The sequence below is a fragment of the Pleurodeles waltl genome, chromosome 6 (genome assembly GCF_031143425.1).
Source record: "Pleurodeles waltl isolate 20211129_DDA chromosome 6, aPleWal1.hap1.20221129, whole genome shotgun sequence".
Lineage (NCBI taxonomy): Eukaryota > Metazoa > Chordata > Amphibia > Caudata > Salamandridae > Pleurodeles > Pleurodeles waltl.
Genome location: NC_090445.1, coordinates 1,120,500,831 through 1,120,528,264, shown reverse-complemented (window position 1 = coordinate 1,120,528,264; position 27,434 = coordinate 1,120,500,831). Strand labels below are relative to the sequence as shown.

General features: G+C 46.9%; 1 protein-coding gene across 2 annotated transcripts in view; it reads left to right on the top strand.

Annotated features, from left to right (window-relative positions):
- Window positions 1-27,434, top strand: part of LOC138300660 (basic phospholipase A2-like) — a 388,486-nt gene that overhangs the window by 216,598 nt on the left and 144,454 nt on the right. For both annotated transcript variants that reach the window (XM_069240288.1, XM_069240289.1), the window contains 2 exons: window positions 438-582; window positions 680-786. In XM_069240288.1, coding sequence (XP_069096389.1) covers window positions 438-582; window positions 680-786 — 252 coding nt within the window. The remainder of the gene's footprint in view (window positions 1-437; window positions 583-679; window positions 787-27,434) is intronic.

Below are 27,434 nucleotides of genomic sequence, written 5' to 3'. Positions count from 1 at the left end.
CCAAATAGTAAAGGATCTCCGCTACTTAATCAGCAGCCAGGTAAATTGAGAAGCTTCTTTGCTGTTTGAATAGCGGCTTTCCAAATAGTATATGATCCCTGCTACTCTGTCAGTTGCTGCGTAGTGAAGTTACTTTGCTGTTTGCACGACTGCAGGCCACATAGTACATAATCTCTACTTAATCAGTGGCTGAGTAAATAATGTATTTCGCTACCTATTTACACGCCTACCAGTCAAATAATGCATAATCCCTGCTATTTAGACTTCATCCATGTAAATAACATCGGAAATTCAGTATTTACCCAGCGGCCCGGTAAATAACCGCTCCCTCCTAAATAACCTCTCCCTGTACAGATCCCAGCACAACCAGAGATCTCCGTCTTCAGCAGTGCACTTCTGGCAGAGGCATGAGACTTTTCATCTCTTTCTCTTTGCAGTTTGCCACGTGACCAATGGGAATCTTGCAAACTTTGGTTTCATGATGCTAGACGTTACTGGAAAGACTTCTTTTCCGTACTACACATCATATGGATGTCACTGTGGCAAGGGTGGAGCTGGAATGCCAGTGGACGCCACAGACTGGTGAGTGGAGCAAATGAGGGAGCAGATGTTTACAGTGATGCTATGAACTTATCACTCCATAAAGAGATGTCTCTGTGTATTTCTTTACATTTTGTAGGTGTTGTTGGACTCACGACTGCTGTTATGAAAAGTTAGGGTTGGAAGGATGCAGCCCTAAGACTGAATACTACAGATACCAGGTTTACAAGGGAATTGTAGTGTGTGGTGAGTATGTGCATTTACTTGTTTTACTCTAACAGTAGGCTTCAGGAGTGTGTTAAAGGGATAGTTAATGTAAAGAAATGAGTAGACTTACTAGAAAGGCACAAGCATAATGGTATTGGAACAGCTATGAGCATATGTGGATTGGTTATTTGGGTCAAGAGAAGGCCTACCTTTCGAGATGGCGAGGAGACATGAAGAGACAGAGAAGGCGCGATTATGTGAAAAAAATGTATTTAATAAAATAACATCCATAATTACGAAAAACTCACATTCTTTGTAAAATAGATGTGAAAGTGCTAATAGGAAGAATGCCAGTCAGAGAAGTCAAACCATTTTACGAACTGATACTCAAACTAAAATAACTACATAATTAATAGCTGTTCGTTTAAACAAAGATACAGCAAAATATATATGGGGAACATTTACAAATGCATCTTCATTTTTATGTTCATGACGGAAAATATCTCTTTTACAACTGTCAGGTTCACATTGGTATTCCTGCTGATGTTAATGTAGTTTTCTATTTTACTACATTGGATTGCTCTGTGAGAAGTGCCGAGACTCCCAGGGTACGCAATTCCACTCAAAGGAAGAGTGTGCATTCCTGTGATTTTCCTTGGACATTTGAGAACATGCTCAAACATGCATGTTTACGGGCATTCCCAAACCTGAGCCACCTTGTTAGACTTTTCATCCTTGGCGTGGTCTGCCTTAACTTCTTGCCTCTGTTCCCCAGGTTGTTGATGTGTGTTGGACTGCTAACCAGTGCTAAAGTGCAAGTGTTCCTTTCCAAAATGTGTATGTAATTGGCTTATCCATGATTGGCATATTTGATTTATTAGTAAGTCCCTAGTACAGTGCACTAGAGGTACCCAGGGCCTGTAAATCAAATGCTGCTAGTGGGCCTGCAGCACTGGTTGTGCCACCCACATAAGTAGCTCTGTAATCATGTCTCAGGCCTGCCACTGCAGTGTCTGTGTGTGCAGTTTTAATTGTAAATTCGACTTGGCAAGTGTACCCTCTTGCCAGTCCTAAAACGTCCCTTTTTTACATGTCAGACACCCCTAAGGTAGGCCCTAAGTAGCCCCAAGGGCAGGGTGCAGTGTATGGTTAAGGTAGGGCATATACTACTCTGTTTTATATGTCCTGACAGTGAAATACTGCCAAATTGGGTTTTCACTGTTGCAAAGCCTATCTCTCTCATAGGTTCACATGGGGGATGCCTTTAAACATGAATAAAGCGTAGATTCCCTTTGGGAGTGGATGGACGTGGAGTTTGGGGTCTCTGAGCTCACAATTTAAAAATACATCTTTTAGTAAAGTTGATTTTGAGACTGTGTGTTTAAAAATGCCACTTTTAGAAAGTGAGCATTTTCTTGCTTATACCATTTCTGTAACTCTGCCTGTTTGTGGATTCCCTGTCTGGGTCAGTTTGACAGTTGGGCTGGTTGCACCTCACACTAGACAGTGACACAAAAGGAGCTAGGGTGTAGTCTGCATTTCCTGATGAGCCATCTGTGCCACGAGAGAGGGGAGGAGTGGTCACTTACACCTGAAAGGGCTGTGCCTGTCCTCACACAATGCAGTTTCCGACCCCCTGGTGAGTGTCTGGGGCCTGGCCTGGGCAAGGCAGGATTTCACATTCAAAAGAGACTTTACTTTGAAGTATGTCTACTTCAAAGGAGAAATTGGGTATAAGAAGGGCACCCAAAACCATAGACTTTAGAACACTTCTGGAAACAAGAGGAACCTCTGCCTAGAGAAGAGCTGAGGAGAAGTGCTGCCCTGCCTGTAACTGTGCTTTGTGGAGCTATCCTGCAATTGCTGCTACTGCCAGAGTAAGAGGGCAAAGACTGGACTTTGTGTGCCTTACATCTTGGGAAGAAAACTCAAAGGGCTTGATTTAGAGCTTGCCTCCTGTTGTTTGAAGTCTCAGGGACAGCAAACACTTCTCTGCCAGCACCTGGAGTCTCTAGAGAGACTCCTGCTCTGACAAGTGGTGCCCTATCCAGTCCCTGGGCCCTTGAAAGGAAAGCTGGTGGAAATCCAAGGAAATCGACTTCGGACGACTTCGGCCCGACGGCGCTGCTGAATCCGGTGATGCCGCCTGCAACAGACTCCGTGATCTTCGCTGGAACGCGATGACCTTCGGTGGCCCGACGCCGCTGCAGCCCCACTGAAGTCCACGACTCTGTGGAAGTCGCCGCACCACGTCGTGACCGACAGCGCACGAAGTGCGTGGATTCAATGTTTCGCTCAAATGCTGCGATCCCCAACTTCGTGCATCGACTTGTTTTCACTCTTCACCAAAGGTACTGTACTTGGGGGTCTACGCGACTCCGTGTCTGGCGCTGCTGGTGTTGGCTTGCTGAGAACGACTCTGTCACGACACCGTGTTAACACCTCATCGAAGCATTTTATGTTTCTAAACGCTATTTTTTAGTTTAATCTTTAAAAATTAATAACTTGACTTGTGTATGTCGGATTTTTGTCGTTATGGTCTTGTTTTGTTTAGATAAATATTTCCTTTTTTCTGAACTGCTGTTGTGTCATTTTGTAGTGTTTTCATTAAGTTACTGTGTGTGTTGGTACAAATACTTTACACCTAGCACTCTGAAGTTAAGCCTACTGCTCTGCAAAGCTACCAAGGGGGTAAGCAGGGGTTAGCTGAGGGTGATTCTCTTTTGCTCTGACTAGAGTGAGGGTCCTTGCTTGAACAGGGGGTAACCTGACTGTCAACCAAAGACCCCATTTCTAACACCCCTTAAGGCAGGAAATGGTCAGAGATTTAACATCTCTTTCACGATGGGAAGGGAAACGGACGACCTTTATAATTAATGAGGAGTAGGAGAATTGCTTTCTCATTATGGGAAATAGTTTATGTTTTTACCCCTGTGAAAAAATAAGCATGTGCGCAGGAGACTCACTTTCTACTGCATGGATTTCTACTCTATGTAATACTCGGCACAGCAGGAATAGAAGCATCTGTACATTTCACAACCTTACAGGCTGAGTTTGGGCATGCTGGCAAATACCAAAAAAACATAAAAGTAAGTTTAAGTTTAAGTGGAGATCTAAATCTTAAAATGAGTACATATCTATTGGTTAGGACATGCAGTATTTACGTTTACAACATTTTTATTAGTGTATAAAAGTACTTACAAGCCTGTCACTGAGCAAAACCCCATACAGGTCACCCACAAACGTGCAGTTGATAAGGGCCACAATTACTATATAGCAGTAATTAAGTCACAGCATCAAATCAAAGCTGTATGCAGGGAGCCTAAGGGTGAGCAAAGGCAGTGACACAGAGGTGCCTCCTCCGCTAAGGCGGAGGAGCTTCGCCCCACTGCATTAAGTTAAAGGAAAAATAAAATGATAATAAAGAAATGTTGTTATAATTTTATTTTTCATTGAGAGCCAGGTTAGGGCGAGGCAGGGCTGGGCTGAAGGAGGCAGGAGGAGAGCTGGAGGAGGAGGGGTATGTGCACCATAAGTGCGCATGTCTGTTTAGGCGGCTGTGTTGGGCCAGCCAAATAGACATGCGCACTTTGCATTTCTCCACCTGACTTTATTGAACAGCGTGGAGGAGAAAGTTAGCAGGGTCCCACTCCCTGTTTGAGCCCCAAACCAGGCATCTCACACCAATCACTATGCTGCTTTCATGCTAGTGACAGCAGAGTCGTGATTGGCTGAGGGGAGTCTGGAGCCTGTGTGCTGCCGGAAAGAGGACGAGGACGGAGGAGAGGCGAACATGTCTCTCAAAGGAGAAGATGTGTTGTTTTTGTATTTATATATTTTTTTAACTCCCACCACCTTGACGCCCCTGTTCAGTGGCAGCCACCACTGCAGTGACAACAACGCCTTTAGGACTTCCTTGTAAGACATGTGTGGATCAACTGAAAAAAACATCACTGTGACAACCTCCGATTTCCACGAATGTGTGGATCCCCCTCAAAAAAATCACCCTGCCTACTTCTGTTTTTAAGCATTCCAACCCCAGCCTGCTTTAAAATATTTGGAGGAGTTTCTGTGATACAAGTAGCCTCAGGGAGATCAACAGGCTCTGTGGAGACATGTTCTGTGGAGAGGTTAAAATCATTGCACATTAAAAAACGTTTTGAGAGTTATTGGTTTACAAAATGAGTGGCTAGGGGTTGATCATTAAAGAATCTTCCAGCAGCTTGCTTTATGTAGAATCAATGCTAGCTTAACTGCTTGTCTACATTGTGTGACCTAGGCAAACATTTTATTTTAGGAAGCCTCCTTTTAATTTATGATCACAAATGAAAACACTTTTAAATAATTCTCAATAAGTCTGAAGACTTGGCTGTTCCCGAAGTAAGCTGATCATGGTTTGTGTGTCTCTCCTAACAGGTCATTCCAGTGTGATCGCTAGTGCCAGGGTACCCGTTTTTGGTGACAGTAGTGCTTTACAAATATTACTACTAAATAAATAAATAATTGAGTTCATTATGAGCGCTGTAAAAGCACTTTTTATGATTGATTTAATTGACTATAACCTTGCTCTACAGTATGTACAATAAGAATATAGGCCACTTTTAAGGTGTACATGACTAGTGATTTGTCGCTTAGTTCTGTGATGGCGTTAAAATTAGGGGGCAAGACATTACTATTTCTAAGTTCAGGTTTAAAAACTATTACTTTTACTGTTTGTCCATGAAGTTATATAATATGATGCACTAAGGCAAAACATGTTTGCACTTAAAAGAAATACATTTTCTTTAATTGTGAACAGACTATCATATTTTTACATTATGTTTGTTGTAAGATATATATGTCAAACTTTTTCATGGTTTGGCTCCTGCACAGATTTAAGTTAGACCATTGCCTCTGTTCTGGCTTGGCTCGCCCTGTTAATTTTCTGGTGAGCTTACCTCTATTTGCTGCTCAGGCCCAGTACATGGGACCATCAGTCATTTGCTAAAATTATTTGTAAAAGGCTTAGACTGGAAATGTGGTGCTTTGCCTACATGCACGGATTTGACAATTCTGCCATCAAGGGTTCTCATTGCAGAGATGAAGAGGATGGCAGTTTTTCTTATTGTTCTCATCTCACGGAGAGCTTTTAAATTGTTTATTTTTTGACGTGGAAACCTGAACATATAATATCTGATTCACCAAGGTAACTTACACTTTTGTAGAACTTAATTTACTCCAAAAGTGTAACAGGTTTTCTGTGGAAGTGCAGTTTGTGAATAGAATTTTGTAGTACGTTTGTAGTACTATTGTAGTATTACAAACAGTATTAAAGTATGCAGATTGTGATTTCCCCCTAGGCTCTTCAATAGGGTGAAGACATGTAGGTTAGACTTTTTAGAATCAATTTGAATGGACGGAGTAAAAATATGGATGGGTGAGCGTAAGGATGGATGAGTGAAAGGATGTACGTAAAGATGAACAAGTAATACAATTGATGGATGAGTGAAAGACAGGGTAGACGGATGTCTGGATTAAAGGATGGATGGATGAGTGAAAGGGTGAATAGAGGTATGTATGAGCGGAAGGATGCATAGGACGAAGGGTCGATGGATGGGGGTAAGGATGGATGGCTGAGTGAAAGGGTGGATAGAGGGATGAGCTAAAGGGAGGATGATGGATGGATGGAGTGACAGTATGGATAGATGAAGCAAAAGGGTGGATGGATGAGCAAAAGGATGGATGGAGGGATGATTGAAAGAATGGATGGATGAAAGGGGATGGATCAGGGAAAGGATGGATGATTGAGTGGATGGACTAGTTTTATAGATAGATGTTCCCTGGACAAGTGGCGGCTCTCCTTCATGGGCTCCACAGCTACACCACACCTTCTATGTTTTGTGGTTAATTTTTAGTGTATCAAGAGTGAATAATTATTCACTCTTGGTGTAAAAAAAAGAAAATGCAGGCCCACTTCGGGCCCAGCAACAAATGAGCTACAATAAGTACACACATGTATGAGATTGAATGTAAGTGAGTAAGGGACAATGACAGTGAGTGTAACTGAGTGTACTATCGGGAAACACCAACAAGGATGCATCCTTAGTGAATCAATTGCTCCTTGAGGAGGCAGACAACATTGTACTTAACCATATTTTTACGACCAGGACACAGAGATCCACCCTAACTGCCCCTTAGTTCTCCTCAAAACTAGACTTAGAAAGGAAAAGCTGTGAAAAGCTTGGGAAAATCTCGGAGACAGAATCTGGACGCAGAAAAAAACCTTATATAAACAAGCTCTCAGAAAGTACCATAATAACATCAAAGCAGCCTGGTTTAATTTCTTCCACTTGTTAGGCCAGGAGCTAAGTGACTTTTTTTTGGAACAGATTTTATCAAATTTGTCAGACATATATGGTCCTTCCGCCAACAACTCAGAAAACAAAGAATGCAAAAAGAAAAAGCAGAAACAAAAGCAGATACATTCCCAATGCACACCAGCCCCGCTCCAACTCTCCTGTTCACAATATAATATAGAAAAAGCCCCGGAAACCAAATTACCTGATCCATGTTCTTCCAGGCCCACACTAGCCAGCAAACTGGTGAATTTGGTCATTTACTATTTGTTGTGTAGAATTAATAGAGTCTGACACTATGCAATGTAGTTTGCCCACACCTGCCATACCTTTAAGTGTTTCTGTGGACACCCCAGGGTTTGTACACCACCAATTCCAGACCCATACAGTAATCTAGGCCACCCTTCCACACCGCCAGGGATGAGGGTGCTGCTGCCTTCCACTCCCTTGCTATATCTGGCTTCACCAGTGTCAGGCCGAGGAATAACAAAGGCAACTTGTATTGATTACCCCTCCAAGTGTATCTGTGATATGAAGAAGAGTGAATTTCGGGTCCATTGTTATTGTCCATCCCAAGAACCCACCCAAACATGGCACACCTTGCCATAAGCAATCCACTGCAGGACAGCCCCAGTCCGTGGGTAGAAAGTTGCCCTCTCAACCTCACAACAAAGACAGTCTGAGGAGGCAATACCCGCCATCCACCACAGCTGATGACTAGTGAAGTAAACCCTATGAAGATATTTGAGCTGGATAAGCCTGACCCAGCCAGCAATGGCCACATTTTGAGGCACATCCAGTGCTTCAGTTTCAGCCTCAACCTCCAGTGCCCCCGCATCAGCCTCCCATGCCCCTTGAAGAACTTTGAATGTGTTCGGGCGATTAGAGATGAGAGTTTGGTAAATTTGTTCTATCTTGCGGTTGCCCAAATCTCCTATAAGGAGTTTGGCGTCTAGGAGATTAAATTTGGGGAGGTCAGGTAAAACCACAACATATGGAGTTAGGGCGTGGCAGAGCTGCAGATAGCAATAAAACTGACAGAGGTGGAGTTGATATTTTGCTTGCAAGGTCTGAAATGATTAAAGTACCATCCCACTCATAACATCATGACATTGCCCAGAGTGGAGATGTCTCAATCTCCCCCACCACCTCATCCGTCAAAGGCGGTGCAGCTACTGTGTTATGACAACTCTTGTTGCTGAGGGAAAACCCCTGCACTTACCACCGCTGTATAGATATGATCTAAGTAGAAGGTCCCCATTGCCCATCTTTCAGATGCATAAGCAGGGTCGTCTTGCACACCATACCACCAATAATTAATGACCAAAAGATGCAACACCAGATAATAGGATTCAATGCCCGCCACACCATTGCCCCACAGTAAGTAGAGTGAAAACATTTTCCACTGGCAATGCAGGGCGTGCCGCTGTCCTGAAGGAAACTAATATGGACGGAACTGACAGAGCAAAACCATTGTCATGGGATAGCATGCGGAAAATTCTATAGTTGATACTAGAACCTAGGTTAGCGACGCCATTTTGAATATTGCAGACCTTCCGGATAAGGAGAGAGGTAGCTCCAACCAAACATGTCTTCTTTTAGGCGAGCCAGGACAGGTTCCGAGTTATGTGTCCATGCCAATGTCGCGTCAGGGGATACAAAAACACCAAAGGATTTAACTCCACCTGTGGAGATCTGTAGTCCCGATGCCCAACTAGGGCCCTATGGAGGATCGCCTACTGAAAAAACAGAAGACTTTGAGAAGTTATAAGACATAGAACTGAGGAGTCACCAATATTGTGCATGATTTGCAAGATTTGCAACCCAGAGGCAGCAGGGGAGGTCAAAAAGAGAAGAACATGATCCGCACATAGTGCTATTCTATTGGAAGAACCAGCCTCCCACCCAAAACCACGGACCTGGGCATCTATCCTTACCCATGCCTCCAGGGTCTCTATGACAAGGGCGAGCAGCAGGGGAGAAAGGGTACATCCCTGCCCCATCCTTTTCTGAATTGGAAGAGTTTGAGCTAGCTCAGGCAAACCATAGAAGTGCAAATAAATATACCTAGCTGACGGAGTCAAAGGTCTTGTCTATGTCGGTGAGGAGGACTGCTGCGGGCCCCTCCAGCCTATCCACCACATACAGGGTGTTATACAAACAGCAATTATTATGCTGAGTTGGAATGAACTAAATCTGGGATGATGGGTCTGTTTGCCATGCCCTTCGTGAGGATCTTTACCTCCAAGTTTAAGAGGGAGATTGGGCGATATGATAAGTGGTCATCTGCTGGCCAGCTAGGTGTAGCCTACACCACAATCTCTGCGTGGCACCAGCTGGCATGAAAAGTAGCATCATCAACTGCTGATTAAATTGCCCCTAGCATACGCTCCTGGAGTTTTGGCATGAAGGCCTTAAAGAACTCACAGGGGAATCCATTTGGCCCTGGGTCCTTCCCAGAGCCCAGCTCTGGTAGAGCCGACGAGACCAATACCCACCCCACAGTGTGGGCTTCAGAGCCTCCCTCAGAGTTGCCTGGGATGCCACCTTACCAATATTGACTGCAAGATATTCCTCTATGGAGCGCTCAATATAAAGTCTATAATCAGAATTCTGTAAATGTCAAGGTGAAAAGCGCCAGTGGAACGCCAGGTACTGGCATCGATGCAGAGCCGAACAAGCACCGGGAAATGATCGGAGCACCCCCATGCCAGGACAGACATATCCAAAACTCTATGTAAATATGAATATGAGATAAAGAAGTAGTCAAGGCAGGAAACGGGTTGTCTGCCAAATCCAATGAGCCAACATAAAGGAAGGTAGGGGAGTTCTACCAGGTCCATAGGAGAGGCTGTGTGGAAGCCAGTGATCCTCCTAGTGGTCCATGACATAGTTCCACTCACCCCCAATCACTGTCCATCACAGAGTTCACTCCGTACCCTGCTTACCTAGACAGAAGAGGAAGCGAAAATATATAAACTCAGTTCAATATTGTAGGTTGCTAATAATCTTGATCGCCATACCTCAAACGTGGGGGGGGGGGGGGTCTTCTTTAATCTAATCCGTTGTAAAACAGAGTCAAAATATTGCCATAGCGACATATAAAAAAAGTCTTATTTTTTCCAATGGTTGCTCTATGCCTCCAGTTGAATCAATAACTCCTAATAATACCAATACCAATATGGCAGACAATTGCACGTTACAACCTGTAATCTTCTTGAGAAATACCTCTATTTCAAAAAGCAATAATCTCAACTTTGGGCAAAGAAAAAAACATATGCATCATCTCGGCTTCCCCCTCTTTACAACGATTACAAAACCCATTTGATTCCCCCCAATTTTTCAGCTTTGCTGGTGTATAGTATAAATCAAACAATGTTTTATAATGCTGCGTCTTCAAGTTAGCTGAAAGAAAGGTTGTCTCCACCATCTCTAAAGATTGACCCAACCACTCCACGGCCTTACCCAACCGTTTAGCCCATCTTTCATTCTGCTGTACCATATCATCAGGTTGAAAGTCAACTAATATTGTATAATCATACAAATCTTATCACCACGACTAATGGCCTCTACTAATGGGATCTTGTCCATAGACAACATATCATGCCTATGACGATAAAGAAAATCCAGTATCTGCAAAAACTTAAAAAAATGGGTTCTAGGTAGACCATATTGTGACTGCAGCTCCATAAAAGATTTACACCCTACCTTTCCAAATATATCTCCGACACTCTTTATTCCCTGGCATCGCCAAAAGGTTAAAATGGAGTCTTTAAAAATAAGACTGGGGATGATGGAATAATCCAATGGCGTATAGGCAGTATAGGCAGTAATCTTACCCAGTCCCAAACTCCGTTTTACCTGAGCCCAAACCTTATAGGCTGCTAGGAGAGGTTTGAATCTTACTTTTTTAAAGTAGCTTGGTTCCTCGAATTTTGACAACCATCCTTTTGCTTCCACACCCACCATCATTGCATATAGGGAGAGTTGATTTACTTCGATTTCTCGGCTGGGGTTTCCCCTTATAAGTTCATCCATATGTTGGAGGCAACAAGCATAATAATATAATGTTAAATTAGGAACCGACCAATCTCCACGACACTTGGGGAGCATCATATATTTCATTGCCCTCCTTGGCTTAGCATATCCCACAAGAAGTTATTGCCTCTTTTTTCCAGTTTTTTAAGCCAATATTTAGTAATCTCGGGGGGAATGGCCGAAATAGATATAATACTTTTGGCAGGATCATAATTTTTATAACATTACAACGGCCTTCAAGTGATAGATACAAATAGTGCATTCTATCTAAATCCCTTTTTATTTTACTTAATAACGGAACAAAGTTGAGTTCTACCAATTGATTTACAGCGGCAGTAATTTTAATCCCCAAATACATAGCACCCGGTACCACCCGCTTATCCGTTATCGAGGTGTATGCGGAGCATACTATCTGTGTCTTGCTCAAATTCAATTTATATCCGGAATATCTTCCAAACTTTCTAGCCTCCACTTCAATTTCCTTGATGGCACTCTCCGGATCACTTGTTACTACGGCTACGTCATCTGCATAAGCGAACACCTTATACTCTTCACCGTAGTAAATTAGTGACTTAATACTTGTACATTCCTCCAATTTAGATAAGAAGGGGTCAATATACAAGGCAAAAAGCAGGGGGGAGCATGGACACCCCTGTCTAGTTCCCCTAAAAATTGATATAATTCCAGATTCCAAGCCCCCAACACATACTCTAGCTTTAGGAGCTTCATATAAAGCTTTTATAGCTGTTATATACCCCATCCCTATCCCCTTCCACTTCAAATTTTCCCATAGACAATTTCAAGACACACGATCAAATGCTTTTCCGGCATCTAATAGTAGTAATCCTAAAGATGTTCGATACGACTCTGCAAGATCAAACAGGGAGATTATTCTCCTTATGTGATCCACTGTGTCTCTACCGGGGATGAATCCATGCTGCTTTCTACTAACTAAACTAGCTATAACTTTTGCCAATCTAGGAGCCCTTAAACATGCCCCTTTGTGTCTGTCCTCGGGGAGAATGTCAGTCAGTCCTGTTTTGAATGGATTAGTCTGTGCTTTCTGAGTATCGTTTGCAGATTAGTGTTCGCTCTCTGAGCATGCTCTGTTGCCTGCTTGCATGCCTTGCTTGAGGAACCTTTATGTGGTGTTTATTTGCTTCGGTGGATGTCTTACACCCTCTCATGGTTGCTTGCAGTGGCTCTTAGAGTCACAGGCAGAAGTAAGAGGAAGGGGAAGAGTCGTGAGAATGCGCCGGGTGGTGTGGAAAAAGGAAGGAAATGCCCTGGAAAGTTGGAGGAAGAAGGTGACATGGCCTAAGGAGGCACCTTGAAACTATACCTCGGCGTGTGGAGGAGCCCTTGGCCCCGAGCAGTGCACTCAACCCAAAATCTGTGAGCTATGTTTACCCCAGAGTGAAAGATAGAGGTATAGAAAATAAGGGGTCTTTATTACAGTAACACAGTACCAAAACACTAGATAGGCAACTCTCCAATAGGAGGTAAGCAAACACACTAAACCACTCAACAAGACCATGGCGGGATAACCATGCTGACGGTCGACGGAAGACCGCCAGTGGCGGCAGCAGGCATCCCACCATATTCTGATGCATGGAGCCTATTGCCATTGATGGCAGTGAAGGCTACCATGCGCCATTCTGGCGGTCAGTGGCGGGGTGGATGCTGCTCCACCCTCACCGCCACGTCAGACCAGACACTGCCATGCCTACAATGATGCAGTCATAGGCTTGGCAGTGTATGGAGGCGTGGCGATGCCGGCGGAGCAGCATCCTAGAAGCCCGTTCGCTCCTGAAGCAGAGCTACAGAAGAGGTAACTGCTGCCCAAGAGGGAAGGGGAAGAAGGGTGTGGGTGTGTGTGTTGAGTGAGTGAGTGCATGCAGGGGGTGTGCGTGTGTGTTGTGAAGGGGGATGTGTGTCTGTGTGTATGAATACATGTGTGTATGTAGGAATATGGGTGCATATGTTTGTGGGGACTTGGGGGGACCTGTGTGGAGGTGGGGGCTTGGTGAGGGGGCGTTGGGGAGGGCCTACAGGGAGATTAGAGGGAGGAGGGATAGGGGGTCGATTTCTGGGGTTCGGGGTGGGGATGATTCTAGGGGCTTGGGGGGTGGGTGGAAGTTGTGGCAAGGGGGGCCTTGCATGTCACATGCAGGTGACAGGAATGAGAATTCCTGTCACCCGTATGCTTTCCTCCAGAGACTACATGGCGGGGTATCCCACCAGGAAATCCCTGGTGAAAATGGGAACATTATTCCCCCACCGGTCTGGCCTCCACTACTGGGTCGAAAGTGTCTACCGTCGTCCCGTCGGTCGAATCTGGCCTGACGGTGGGTAGTAGTGAACTGGCTGCTTTGTAAAGCAGTCAATTCACTACTGTTTTCATTATGTGGCAGTGTGAACCACCATGCCGTAGGCGATAATAACCGCCACTGCTGACGATGCGGTCATTACCGCCACATTTCAGATGAGGGCCTAAATATGTACACTAGCAATCAGTAATAGGCATAGAAAGTGATAGGAAACAGTGCAAATGCAAATAAACAATAGTGACCCTAGGGGGAGCCCAAACTATATACTGGTCATTATCTTAGAGGTGAGGGCATTAAGAGGGGCTACATTTTAGCCATGGTTCGTAATGACCCTTCTGTAACACCCAGTGAGGCCTAAAAAGCTCTCACCTGAATTTGAGTAGTGTCCAATCCAAACTTGTTTGGATTTCCCCAGTGGTGGTAGGATCTGGCCTCAGCCCTTGGAGGACTGTAGTCACCAGCCTCTGAAATGTGGCATGTGCATTTTTCAAACCAAAAGGCATCACTGTAAAGTAATAATGCCCTCCAATGGTTAAAAATTGCGTCTTTAGTTTAGCATCATCTTAGAATTTGATCTGCCAATAGCATGCACTCAAATCAAATTTGCTGAGATATTTGGCAGATGCCAGTGTATCCATTAGCTCATCTGTCCTGGGGATACGATGAGCATCTGTCTTTGTGACAGTGTTGAGCCCTCTATAATCAACACAAAACCTAATTTTTCTTTTCCTATTCTGAGAGTGAGGTTTTGGGACCAGTACCACTGGGCTGGCCCAGGGGCTGTCAGAGTGCTCAATGCCTCCTAGGTCCAGCATCTTTTGCCCTTCTGCTTTGATGCAGTCTCTAACATGGCCAGGTTGCCCATAGATTGTACTTTTTATGGGCACACTGTCCCCTGTATCAATGGTGTGCTCACACCATGTTATCTTACCAGGTGTTAGAGAGAACAGTTCTGAGAACTGCCCTAGGAGATTCCTGCAGGTTTCTTTCTGAGATTCAGAAAGACAGTCTGCCAGGACAACTCCATCAACTGAGCATTGTTGGAGAAGAGGTCAGGGAGAGGGTCACTCTCTTCTTCCTGCCCTTCATCAGTGGCAATGGGCAGGGTCATGTCAGCCCTGTCATAGTGGGGCTCAGGTGGTTCACATGAAGCACCTTGAGGGGGCTTCTGGGAGTGCCTAGGTCCACCAAGTAGGTGACCTGACCCTTCTTTTCGCTATTGTGTGGGGACCACTCCATTTGTCTGGGAGTGCCCTGGGACCCACACCTTCTGCCCTGGCTGGTAAACAGTCAGAACAGTCTTCTGGTCATGCCACTGATTCTGCAGTTCCTGGCTGGCCTGAGAGTTTTAAGTGGCCTTATTCATGTACTCTTGATCTGAGGCCAAGTACACAGTCCACTATGTCCTGTTTAGAGGCTTGAGAGGTTGTTCCCAGCCCTCCTTTACGAGTTTGTCAGAGTCCCATGATCATGCCCTTGAGAGTTTTATCAAATCCCTCCACTAAACAATTAGTTTGGGGGTGGTAAGGTGTGGTGAATTTGTAAGTCACGCCACATTCCTTCCACATTGCCTTTAGATATGCAGACATAAAGCTTGTAGCCCTGTGTGATACCACCTCTTTAGGGAAGCCCACTCTAGAGAAGGTTCCCAGGAGGGCTTTTGCCACTGCAGGAGCTGTATTGATCCTTAAAGGTATATCTTCTGGGTACCTGGTGGCATGTCCACCACCACCAGAATAAATATGTTCCCAGAGGCTGTGGCTGGGTCTAGAGGGCCAACAATGTCCACCCTAGCCCTCTCAAAGGGAACCCCAACCCACTGGAAGTGGGATTAAGGGGGCCTGTGGGGTTTCACCTGTCTTGTAACTGGCTTGACAGGTGACATAAGAGTGACAAAACGCCTTAGTATCTTCTGACTTGTGGGGCCAGTGACAGCAAGGAACAAGCATGTCCCAAGTCTTGCTTTGCGCTAACTGACCTGCCAGGGGAATGTCATGTGCCAGTGTCAACAAAATTCTCTATATTGCAGAGGTACTACCAATATTCAGGTGGCACCAGGTTTGGGGTCCCTTGGCACTGAATATAAGAGATTGTCTTCCCAATACACCTTGTGGGTCCTACTGACAACCCCTGCTTGTTGGAGGACAGCTTGCTGCCTCAAACCCTTCAGTGTGGGACAGGTTTTCTGTGTCATACTGAAATCCTCCCTGACAGGCCCCCTGCACCTAAGATCTCAGCTGTATGAACTTTCAGCTCCTCAGGTGTAGGTTCTGCCAAGGGAGTAGATTCCCCCTTCTCAAAGGGGGAATCTTCACAGGTCGGCTGGATAGGGTCGCAACTTTGTGCCCTTTCTACCCTTGGCTTTTGGAAGTTCTTATTGTTCTAGTCTCCTAGTTTCCTTGATCTTTTTGCTTCTTGGCCTTTGCCCTGGTCAATGCAAAAATATGACCTGGGATGCCCAGCATTGATTCATGGGCCTCCAACTCTACTTCGGCCCAAGCTGAAGTCTCCAAGTCATTCCCTAGTAGACACTCTACAGGTAGGTCTGTGGGCACAACAACTTTTTTGGGGCCAATTAACCCCCCCCAGCTGAAATCAAAAACTGGCATGGAGTGGCACACAGTATTGTTATGGGCAACAGTCACTTGGTACTGATGACTAAGTATGTGTTGCTCAGGGGATACCAGTTTTTCAGTCATCCTAGTGACACTGGCACCTGTGTCCCTGTAGGCCTCTGCCTGAACACCATTTATCAAGAGCTGCTGCCTGTACTGATCCATATTAAGGAGACGGGGGGCAACGGTGGCAAGATCAATGTCCCCATCAGAGATTAAAACAGCTTCTGTTGTCTCTCTGACTAAATCAGCCCCCACTACACTTCCTAAAGTGAGCCCAGCTACACCCTTAGATTGGTTATTGCTACCAGACCCACCACTACTGCTATTACTAGGGGCACTAGTGGTAGACGTGAGAGTTGTAGTGGTGGGTGGCTTGGTGCTTTTCTTAGGCAGGACCTGGCTCCTGGCTCATGGCCTTTGTTTTTACAAACAGCACCGAGGCTTTTTAACATGGGAGGAAGAGCTTTTAGACCCACCCCCAGAAGAGTTTTGTGGGACTGGTGTAAACTCATTGTTTTTATCTTTGCCCCCCACCCTTGTCCTGAGACTTACCGGCTTCCTTTTTCTTGTTGTCACCCCCTGTATGAGCTTTTCTGCTCACCCTAGTTCTGACCATTTGTCTGCTTTCTTTCCCAATTCTTGGGGAGAGGTCAACCAAGTACTGGCGCAACAAGTCAGACCCAGAGTTGTTCAAACTACGCTCTCTCAAAATCAGATTATACAAGCCCTCATAATCATTGTCTTTGCCGCCATGTAACCATCCTTCCAAAGATTTAACAGAACAGTCCACAAAATCAACCCAACCCTGGGAGGAATCTTTCCTGGTCTCACTGAACATGATTCCATATTGCTCATTGGAGAGACCAAATCCATCTAGAAGTGAAGATTATAGAACAGCATAGTTATCAGCAGCTTCCTCCCTGGCAGTGAGAAGTCTATCCCTACCCCTGTCAGAAAAGGAGAGCCACTGGATAGCAGCCCACTGTCTCTGAGGACCCTTTGTACTTTACTGGCCCTCTCCAGAGCAGTCAACCACTTGTATAAATCATCCCCCACCTTGTAGGGGGGAATAACTGTGTTCATGTTTCTGGAGTCAAAGGGGTCCTGCAAGACCCTAGCCTCCCTGAAAATAAAGTTGGTACCACCTTAGGGTGTTAACTCCAACCCCTACCTCTCTCTCTCCACTGCCAAGGCCTCCGTATCTAGAGCTAGCAGTTGCTGCTGCAGCCTCAGCTTGGCCTCCTCCAGCCTTAGTTGCCTGAGTTCCCTGTCTAGGGAATCCTCCCCTGGAGTTGAACAGTGGGTCCCCTCAGATACTGAGGAGATGTGAGAGTGCGCAGAGGAGGATTTGTTTCTGCCCTTGGACACCCTCTCAACTAGCATTCTAGGGACAAAGGTGGACTACTGGTGTGACCCCTCTTTACACTGCTAACAGCGCTCCCAAAAGGACTGTGGGTGTGCCTAGAGTTTCTCTGATGCTCTCTATGTTCTTTCTGACCCACCTCAGTAGGTGTACTATCACTTTCTATCACTGGAAGGTCAGAGTCAACCTCTCTCTCCTCCTCCTGGCTACCAGCATGTTCCTGCTCATCCTGGAGGAGCAAACCCAGAAGCAGAGTCTTATTAGGATTTCTCCGTCTTCAGCTTTCTCTCAGCACACATCTCCCTAATTTCTGGGACGGTCAGACTGTCAGAAGGAGAATCCATGATCTGAGAGGTGTGCTGTGCTGAAGACATGTCAGCTAGCTAGAGTGGTGTAGAATCCCTAACTACTCTACGTCTCCCCAAAGAAGGTTGGAGCAAGGGCTATGCCTAGACCCCTAGCTTACCTAAACCTAAAAGACTATTTCCCTGACACTAGGTACAGTCTGTTCCCTGTAGTCAGTAAGTGGTCTTTCCTGTGGAATGGACCAAGTGTCAGTAAGGTAAGGCAATTGCAAGTGCTAAGTCCACCGCTGCACCACCATTTCAGGAAGCTGGCCTGGTGTGTGGTGGGTACCTTATACCTGGTCCAGTTATCCCCTATTATTGTAGTGTAGGCAGTGTCTAGAAACCAGGCTCTCTAGAGGTAGCTGTGGATGAGCAGCCAAGGCTTATCTAGGAGACATGAAAGGTCATGCAATGCCACTGTAGGCCCACAGCACTTACACACATGAAAGAAAACACTCAGGGCCTCATTACAACCCTGGCGGTCAAAGACCTCCAGGGTTGTTTTGCCGATTGTACCGCCAACAGGCTGGTGGTACAATCTGCCTCATTACGACCGCGGCGGTAGTGCCGCGGTCGCACCGCGAGGACCGGCAGTTTCCCGCCATGGTTATCCCGGCGGTTTTAAATCGCCAGGGCAGTGCTGCCCAGGGGATTACGACTCCCCTTCCCGCCAGCCTGTCCATGGCAGTAGAGACCGCCATGGAAAGGCTGGTGGGAAGGGAAGTCGTGGGGCCCCTGGGGGACCCTGCACTGCCCATGCACTTGGCATGGGCAGTGCAGGAGCCCCCAGGCACAGCCCCACCCTGGTTTTCACTGTCTGCACAGCAGACAATGAAAAGCGCGACGGGTGCAGCTGCACCCGTCGCACGGCCGCAACACCGCTGGCTCCATTAGGAGCCGGCAACAATGTTACGCCCGACATCCCCGCTGGCCCGGCAGGCAGAAACTCTGTTTCCGCCCGCCGGCCCAGCGGGGATGTCATAATGCGGCCTGCAGGATTGCGGCTCGGCGGTAAAACCATGGCGGGCGGCCTCCGCCACCCACTTACGTTGAAATGAGGGCCTCAGTGTTAGAAAAATAAAGGGTCTTTATTACAGTAACACAGTACCAAAACACTAGATAGGCAAACCTCCAATAGGAGGTAAGTAAACACACTAAATATGTGCACTAGCAATTAGTAATAGGCATAGAAAGTGATAGGAAACAGTGCAAACGCAAATAGACAATAGTGACCCTAGGGGGTGCCCAAACCGTATACTAAAAAAATAGAAAGCGACCACAGGAGCCCCACCTAGGTAAGTGGAATGTGTAGAGAAGAGCTGGATGTACTAGGAAACCCCAAAGGTAAGTACCACAGTGCCCACTAGCGACCAGGAGGAAAGGAGTAAATTACTAGTTTTTCCCCAGACCACCCAAAAGGAAGAAAATGCAACGCCCAGACAAGACTGCAAGAAACCAGCGATGGATTTCTGAAGAGGAAGACCTGTGGAAGAAGGGTATCGTGTCCAGAAGTCACAGAAGAGTCCAGGAGGAGTAGGAGCTACTACCCACCCAGCTGTAGATGCAGGCGTTGGTCGATGGTAGGACGAAGATGGTTAGGAATGCAGCCCTGGAGAAGGTGAAGAGTTCCTGGAGGATGCAGTCGACGTCCCGCGCTGGATGGGTGATTGCAGTTGGTGAGTGGCACAGAAAGCAACCAAGAAGCCGTGGCAAAGGCAGAAGTTGCAGTGAAGCAAAAGTGGAGCTGCCAGGGACCAGCAAGGTCCAGAAAGACACAATCCATGGGAGGAGCCCTAGGGGGACCCTCAGCAAGGCAGAGAGTCCAAAGAAGAAGAGGCAGCCCCCACAGGAGACCCGCTGGATGAGGAAACAGAAACTCAGAGGAGCCCTTACAGCACTACTGGAGAAGGGTCCCACGCCACAGGAGAAGCACACAGAGGGCTGTGCATCGCAGGAACGCGTGCTAGGACTACACAGACCCCGAATATCCCTTGGAGGAGATGCAAACAAGCTTTGCCAGCTGAAAGAGATGCAGTGCACGGGTGCTGGTCTGTGTGGGGGTGAAGGCAAGGGCTTACCTCCACCAAAGTTGGACAGATGGCAGAAAGGACCAAGAGGACTGCTCCATACTACCACCCGTGATGCAGGATCCATGCAGTTTAGGATGAGAGGAGATCCATGCAGCCGGTCATCACTGCAGTTGGTGTCTGCGGATGCTGGGGAGTGACTCCTTCACTCCAAGGGAGATTACTTCTTCCTTCTAGGGCAGACTGAAGACTTGCCGCCCTCAGAGAATGCATAGCCGGGGAAATGTTGCAGAAGCTGAAAGGAGCAGTGGAAACAATGTTGCAAGCAGAGTCTTCGTCGTGGATGCACGACCTGGGTACCTGGGTACCATATAGTAGGGACTTACATGGGGGGACCAGTATGCCAAATGTGGGGTGACAGTGGTTCAAGTAACCCTGTTTGAAGGGAGAGAGCATAATCACTGGGGTCCTGGTTAGCAGGATCCCAGTGGACACAGTCAAACACACTAACAACAGGCAGAAAATGGGGGTAACCATGTTAAGAAAGAGGTTACTTACCTACACCAACCTCCCCCAAATGAAGGACAAGAAGGCTAACCTTGCCCAGATGAGTCTTCATTGTTTAAGTGGAAATATCTGGAGAGTCTATCTGCATTGGAGTGGTTGCTCCCAGGTCTATGTTCCACTGTATAATCCATTCCCTGTAGGGATATGGACCACCTTAATAGTTTGGGATGTTTTCCTTTAATCTATTTTAACCATAGAAGGGGATTGTGGTCTGTTTGAACAATGAAGTGAATGCCAAACAGGTATGGCCTCAGCTTCTTCAGTTCCCAGACCACAGCAAAGGCCTCCCTTTCTATGGCTGTCCAACGCTTTTCCCTGGGGGGTCAACCTTCTGCTTATATAAGCTACAGGTTGGTCCAGGCCCTCAGTGTTAAGTTGGGATAGAACTGCCCCAACCCCCACCTCAGAAGCATCTGTTTGTATTATGAACTTCTTGAAGTAGTCAGGGATTTTTAAAACAGGCGCTGAGCGCATGGCCTGTTTGAGATCCTCAAAGGTTTTTTGACAGCCAGCTGTCCATACAACTTTCTTGGGCATTCTGTTTGAGGTGAGGTCATTAAGATGGGCTATATGGGAGCCATAGTTCTTAATGAACCTTCTGTAATACCCAGTGAGGCCTAAGAAGGCTCTCACCTGAGTTTGAGTAGTTGGGGGAGTCCAATCCAAAATTGTTTGGATTTTCCCCTGTAGTGGTTGAATCTGGCCTCCACCTACCAGGTGGCCCAGATATACAACCTTCCTCTGCCCTATCTGGTCCTGAGAGGCTTTGAAAGTGAGGTCTGCCTTCTGCAGAGCCTCCAAACCATTCCACAGGTGGACCAGGTGATCCTCCAAGGTGGAACTAAAGACAGCTATATCATCTAGAAAAGCTGCACTATAGTCTTCCAACCCTTTGAAGACTGTAGTCACCAGTCTCAGAAATGTGGCAGGTTGTTGGAGGCTGGCCTGGTTTGAAGGGGGTACCTAAGGTACTTAAACCTTATACCAGGTCCAGTTATCCCTTATTAGTGAAATGTAGGCAGTGTTCTAGCAGCTTACGCTAAGTGCAGTACAAATGGCCGTGAAATAGTGTGGGCACTATTTCACTCAGGCTGCAGCGGCAGTCCTGAAGAAAGATTTGTCTGAGCTCCTTTTGGGTGACAAAAGAAATGCAACGGCCCATAAGGATTTCCTGGAACTCCAATGCCCTGGGTTCCTAGGTACCATATACTGTGGTCCAGTGTGCCAATTGGAATTGGAATATGAAGTCACTAAACTATAGTGACTAACTTGGAAGTGGAGAGAGCACTGGAGTTCTGGTTAACAGAACTTCAGTGACACGGTTGAGCACTACTGACAACACTTTTTTAAAAAAAAGAAAGTGGTTAATGCTCTTGTCGCACATCTAAATCCAATCAAGTTCGAAGTCGTACAGCGTATGTTTAGGGCATGGTGCCAACCTGGTCAAGAAAACCCAACCACCACGGGTTTCACAGATACACAGAATAACACACGGAACCCAATAGGGACCACCTATTTCCTGTGCTGTTAGATACAAAATGAAAAAAGGGGACCAGGGCACTCAAAGTCTGTATAATAAATATGTAATCCAAGTAGAGTTTCAAAAGGTACTTTTAATCCAAGATCAGAAAACAGCCAACACGTGTTTCGTCCTTGCGGACTTTTTCAAGGCTCATAGGTTCAAGTATGGAAAAAGACTAGTTTCAGTAGGGCTTCTTGTGCCCCAACAGTACATTTTCGAATCCACTATATAGGATCAGTTCTTGCCATATAGTATGGCTTGCATTACTTTTATTATACTTTATGGCTTGTCATATATATGAAGACAGGTCATATGGTGTGTCCGTACACCAGATGGTGATATCATGGGGTCCCTAAGGGCCCAGTCTTATTTCTGTAAAGCACCGTACGTTTGGTAGCGTCGGTGTGAAGAGTAGAGAGGGGAAGCGCGTGATAACGCTTCCGTGCCGTCCATAAGGTGTACTGACAACACATACATTAGGCAACAAACTATGAGCACTGGGATCCTGTCTAGCAGGATCCCAGTGAGACAGGCAAAACACACTGAGAAATAGGGTTTTAACTATGAGAACTGGGGTCCTGGCTAGCAAAAACACAGTGACACACACTCACAAACGGGCCAAAAGTGGGGGTAACCATGCTAGAAAGAGGCTACTTTCTCGCACAGGTGCATTTTTCAAACCAAAAGTGCATTACTGTAAAGTGATAATGCCCTCTAATGGTTGAAAATGCTGCCTTTGGTTTAGCATCATCTAATAATTTGATCTGCCAATAGCATGCTGTCAAATCAAATTTGCTTAGATACTTGCCAGATGCCAGTGTATCTATTAGCCCATCTGCTCTGGGGATGGGATGAGCATCTGTCTTTGTGACAGTGTTGAGCCCTCTGTAATCAACACAAAACCTAATTTCTCTTTTCCTATTCTGAGAGTGAGGTTTTGGGACCAGCACCACCGGGCTAGCCCAGGAACTGTCAGAGTGCTCACTGCCTCCTAGATCCAGCATATTTTGCCCTTCTGCTTTGATGCAGTCTCTAACATGGTCAGGTTGCCTATAGATTGTACTTTTTATGGGCAAACTGTCCCCTGTATCAATGGTGTGCTCACACCATGTTGTCTGACCAGGTGTTAGAGAGAACAGTTCTGAGAACTGCTCTAGGAGATTCATGCAGTCTTCTTTCTGAGATTCAGGAAGACAGTCTGCCAGGACAACTCCATCAACTGAGACATCAGCTGCATTGTTGGAGAAGAGGTCAGGGAGAGGGTCACTTTCTTCTTCCTGCCCTTCATCAGTGGCAATGAGCAGGGTCATGTCAGCCCTGTCGTAGTGAGGCTTCAGGTGGTTTACACGAAGCACCTTGAGGGGGCTGCTGGAAGTGCCTAGGTCCACAAAGTAGGTAACCCTTGTTTTCCATTGTTGTGTGGGGACCACTCAACTTGTCTTGGAGTGCCCGGGGAGCCACGGGTTCCAGGACCCACGCCTTCTGCCCTGGCTGGTAAACAGTCAAAACAACCTTCTGGTCATGCCACTGCTTCTGCAGTTCCTGGCTGGCCTGAAAGTTTTTAGTGGCCTTATTCATGTACTCAACCATCCTTGATCTGAGGTCAAGTACATAGTCCACTGTGTCCTATTTAGGGGGCTTGAAAGGTTGCTCTTAGCCCTCCCTTACAAGAGCAAGAGGACCTCTAAAAGGGTGCCCAAACAGAAGTTTAAATGGGCTGTAGCTCACCCCCTTCTGAGAAACCTCCCTGTAGGCAAAAAGGAGGCATGGCAGTAGGTCATCCCATCGCCTTCTGAGTTATTCAGAGAGTCGCAAGATCATGCCCTTGTGGGTTTATTAAATCTCTCTACCACAACATTGTTTTTTGGGAGTTAAGGTGTGATGAATTTGTAAGTCACACCACATTCCTTCTACATTGCCTTTAGGTATGCAGACATAAAGTTAGTATCCCTGTCTGATACCACATCTTTAGAGAAGCTCACTCTAGAGACGATTCCCAGGAGGGCTTTTGCCACTGCAGGAGCAGTAGAGGTCCTTAGAGATCTAGGGGGTCATTATGAACACGGCGGTAACAACCGCCGTGTTCATGCTGGCGGTCAAAACACTGACAGCCAGCGACCCTGGAACCCCACCGGCCAAATTATTAATATTTCTGTGGGCCGACGGGCGGAAACATTGTTTCTGCCCGCCGGCTCACAGAAAAGGCCCGGCTGGGACATTAATGACGGCTCAATGCCTCTGTGCAGCAGGTGCAATTGCACCCGTCACGCAGATCACTGCCCAAAAAAAGGGCAGTGACCTGCACGACGGGGCTCTGCACTGGGGCCCCTGCACTGCCCATGCACTGTGCATGGGCAGTGCAGGGGCCCGCAGGGGTGCCCCGGGGTACCCCCTCCGCCAGCCTTTCCCTGGCGGGATATCCCACCAGGAAAAGGCTGGCAGAAATGGAAATATTATCCGTAGGGTAGCACAGCTACCCTGGCGGATAGTGTTTCAACTCACCGCCAGGCTGCCTGACGGTGGGAGCCTGGCGGTGGGTGAGGGCTGACGATGTCGGCCCTCACCATGTTCAGAATATGGCAGTTTGGCCTGCCATGCCGGCCGGCATTGTGGGCCAAACTGCCATGTTCGTAATGAGGTCCATAGCTTCTGGGTACCTGGTGGCATGGTCCACCACCACCAGAATAAACCTTTTTCCAGAGGCTGTGGCTGGGTATAGGGGGCCAACAATATCCACCCCAACCCTCACAAAGGGAACCCCAACCACTGGAAGTGGGAATAAGAGGGTCTTTGGGGTGCTACCTGTCTTGCCACTGGCTTGACAGGTGACACAGGAACGACAAAACTCCTTAGTATCTACTCAGCTTTGCCTCCTCCAGTCACAGTTGCCTGAGCTCCCTGTCTAGGGAATCTTCCCCTGGAGTTGAACAGTGGGTCCCCTGAGGTACTGAGGAGAGTGCACAGATGAGGATCTGTTTCTGCCCTTGGACACCCTCTCAACCAGCCCTTAATGAGCAAATGTGGACCTACTGGTGTAACCCCCTTTACACTGCTAACAGTGCTCCTAACAGGATTACAGGTGTGCCTAGAGTTTCTCTGAACCTCCCTAGTTTCTTCCTGACCCATCTCTGTAGCTAAATTTTCTTTTTCTATCACTGTAGAGTCAGAGTCTGCCTCTTCCTCCTCCTCCTCCTGGCTACCAGCATGTTCCTGGTCATCCTGAGTCTTATTGGGATTTCTGCCTGTCTTCAGCTTTCTTTCAGCACACATCTCCCGAAGTTCTTGGAAGATCAGACTCTCATAGGGAGAATCTCTGGCCTCAGAGGTGTGCTGTGCTGAAAACATATCAGCTAGTAGTATACAGTACAGCTAAAGTAGTATAGGATCCCTAACTACAATAAATAAGTCTCCCCAAGGAAGGGTGTAGCAAGGGCTATGCCTAGACCCCTGGCTTACTCAAATCTAAGAGTCTATTTCCCTCATACTAGGTACAGTCTGTGCCTCTAGTCAGTAAGTGGTCTTTCCTGTGGAAAGTACCAAGTGACAGAGTGGTAAGGCAATTGCAAGTGCTCATTCCACCGCTGCACCACCAGTGTAGGAAGCTGGCCTGGTGTGTGGTGGGTACTTACACCTTATACCAGGTCCAAGTATCCCCTATTAGTTTGGTGTAGGCAGTGTCTAGAAGCCAGGCTCTCTAAAGATAGCTGTGGATGAGCAGCCAAGACTTATCTAGGAGACATGTAAAGTTCATGCAATACCACTGTAGTCACACAGCACTTACACACATGACAGAAAACACTCAGGTGATCATTTTGACCTCGGCAGTGAGTGTTAATGTGGCGGTAGTACCGCCAAAAGGCTGACGGTACATACCACCACATTATGAGAATGACAGGTTGGCTGCAGCCAACCCACCACTTCTTCACATATACCGCCATGGCGGTATCAGCCGCCGCCGGGCCTCAGATGTCAATCTCCAGCCCACAGTACTGCCAGTGGCATTATGAGCCTGCCTACCACCATGATTTTCGTGGCGTTAGCAACGCCACGAAAACCATGGCTGTAGCCCCTACTGATGACAGGGAATTCCTTCCCTGTCACTCGTAGGTGGCTCCCCCACACCCCTCACACTCACCTGACGCCCCCTCCATCCAAACTTACCCCCATCCAACCCCGATACACAAACTGAAAGCCCATCCACTCAATCACCCCCTCCGATCCACTCACTCGCCCCCACCCCCTCCGATCCACAAACACACCCCCACCTCCTGCGATCCACAAACACACCCCGCCATACATGCACACAGACACTCACGTGCACCACGCATACACCCATTCACTAACACTTCTATACACGCATTCATACACACACTGCATACACGCATTCATACACACACTGCATAAACACATTCATAAACACTGCATACACGCATTCACACACACACTGCATTCACGCATTCATTCACACACTGCATTCATGCATACTTACAGACATATTGACACACATTCTTACACAATCACACTGATATGCAGACACGCACTCACTCCACAATTCTACAAGCATTCACTCACACGCATATAAACATGCAAACTACACAACATACACAGGCGCATTCACACACGCACTCACACACTCAGACACACAACACCCACACCCCTTCTACCCTGTCGGAAGCCCAACTTACCTTGAGCGAGGAGTTCTTCCGGCAGGGAACAGGAGTGGCCCAGCCTGAAGAACACCGCCAGTCCGTAGTACTGGTCATAAAACGGCTGGCGGCGTTCTACTGGCGTGGCAGTGCTGGTGGTAGCAGCGCCACCTTACCACCGTTCGCCACCATGAACTCTAGTGAATTTCAGCCCTTCTTGTGGCGGAAGTCCGGCAGTGATCATAATATAGCAGAAGGATGGTAGCCGCGGTGACGGTATTTTTGCCCCCATCACCGCAGTGGTTTTTACCACCAATGTCAAAATGACTACCTCAGTGTTACAAAAATAAAGGGTCTTTATTACAGTAACACAGTGCCAAAACACTATATAGGCAACCCTCCAATAGGAGGTAAGTAAACACACTAAATATGTACAGTAGCAATCAATAATAGGCATAGAAAGTGATAGGATACAGTGCAAATGCAAATAGACAGTAGTGACCCTAGGGGAGCCCAAACCATATACTAAAAAAATGTAGTGCGAACACAGGACCCCCACCCAGGTAAGTGGAATGTGTAAAGAAGAGCTGGGGGTACTAGGAAACCCCGAAGGTAAGTACCACAGTGTCCACTAGCGACCAGGAGGAAAGGAGTAAATTATTTCCCCCAGACCACCCAAAATGAAGAAAATGAAGAAAATGCAACTCCCAGACAAGACTGCAAGAACCAGCAGTGTATTTCTGAAGAGGAAGACCTGTGAAAGAAGAGAACCAAGTCTAGAAGTCACAGAAGAGTCCAGGAGGAGTAGGAGCTCCTACCTACGCAGCTGTAGATGCAGAAGTTGGTCGATGATAGGACAAAGATGGTCAGGAATGCAGCCCTGGAGCAGGTGAA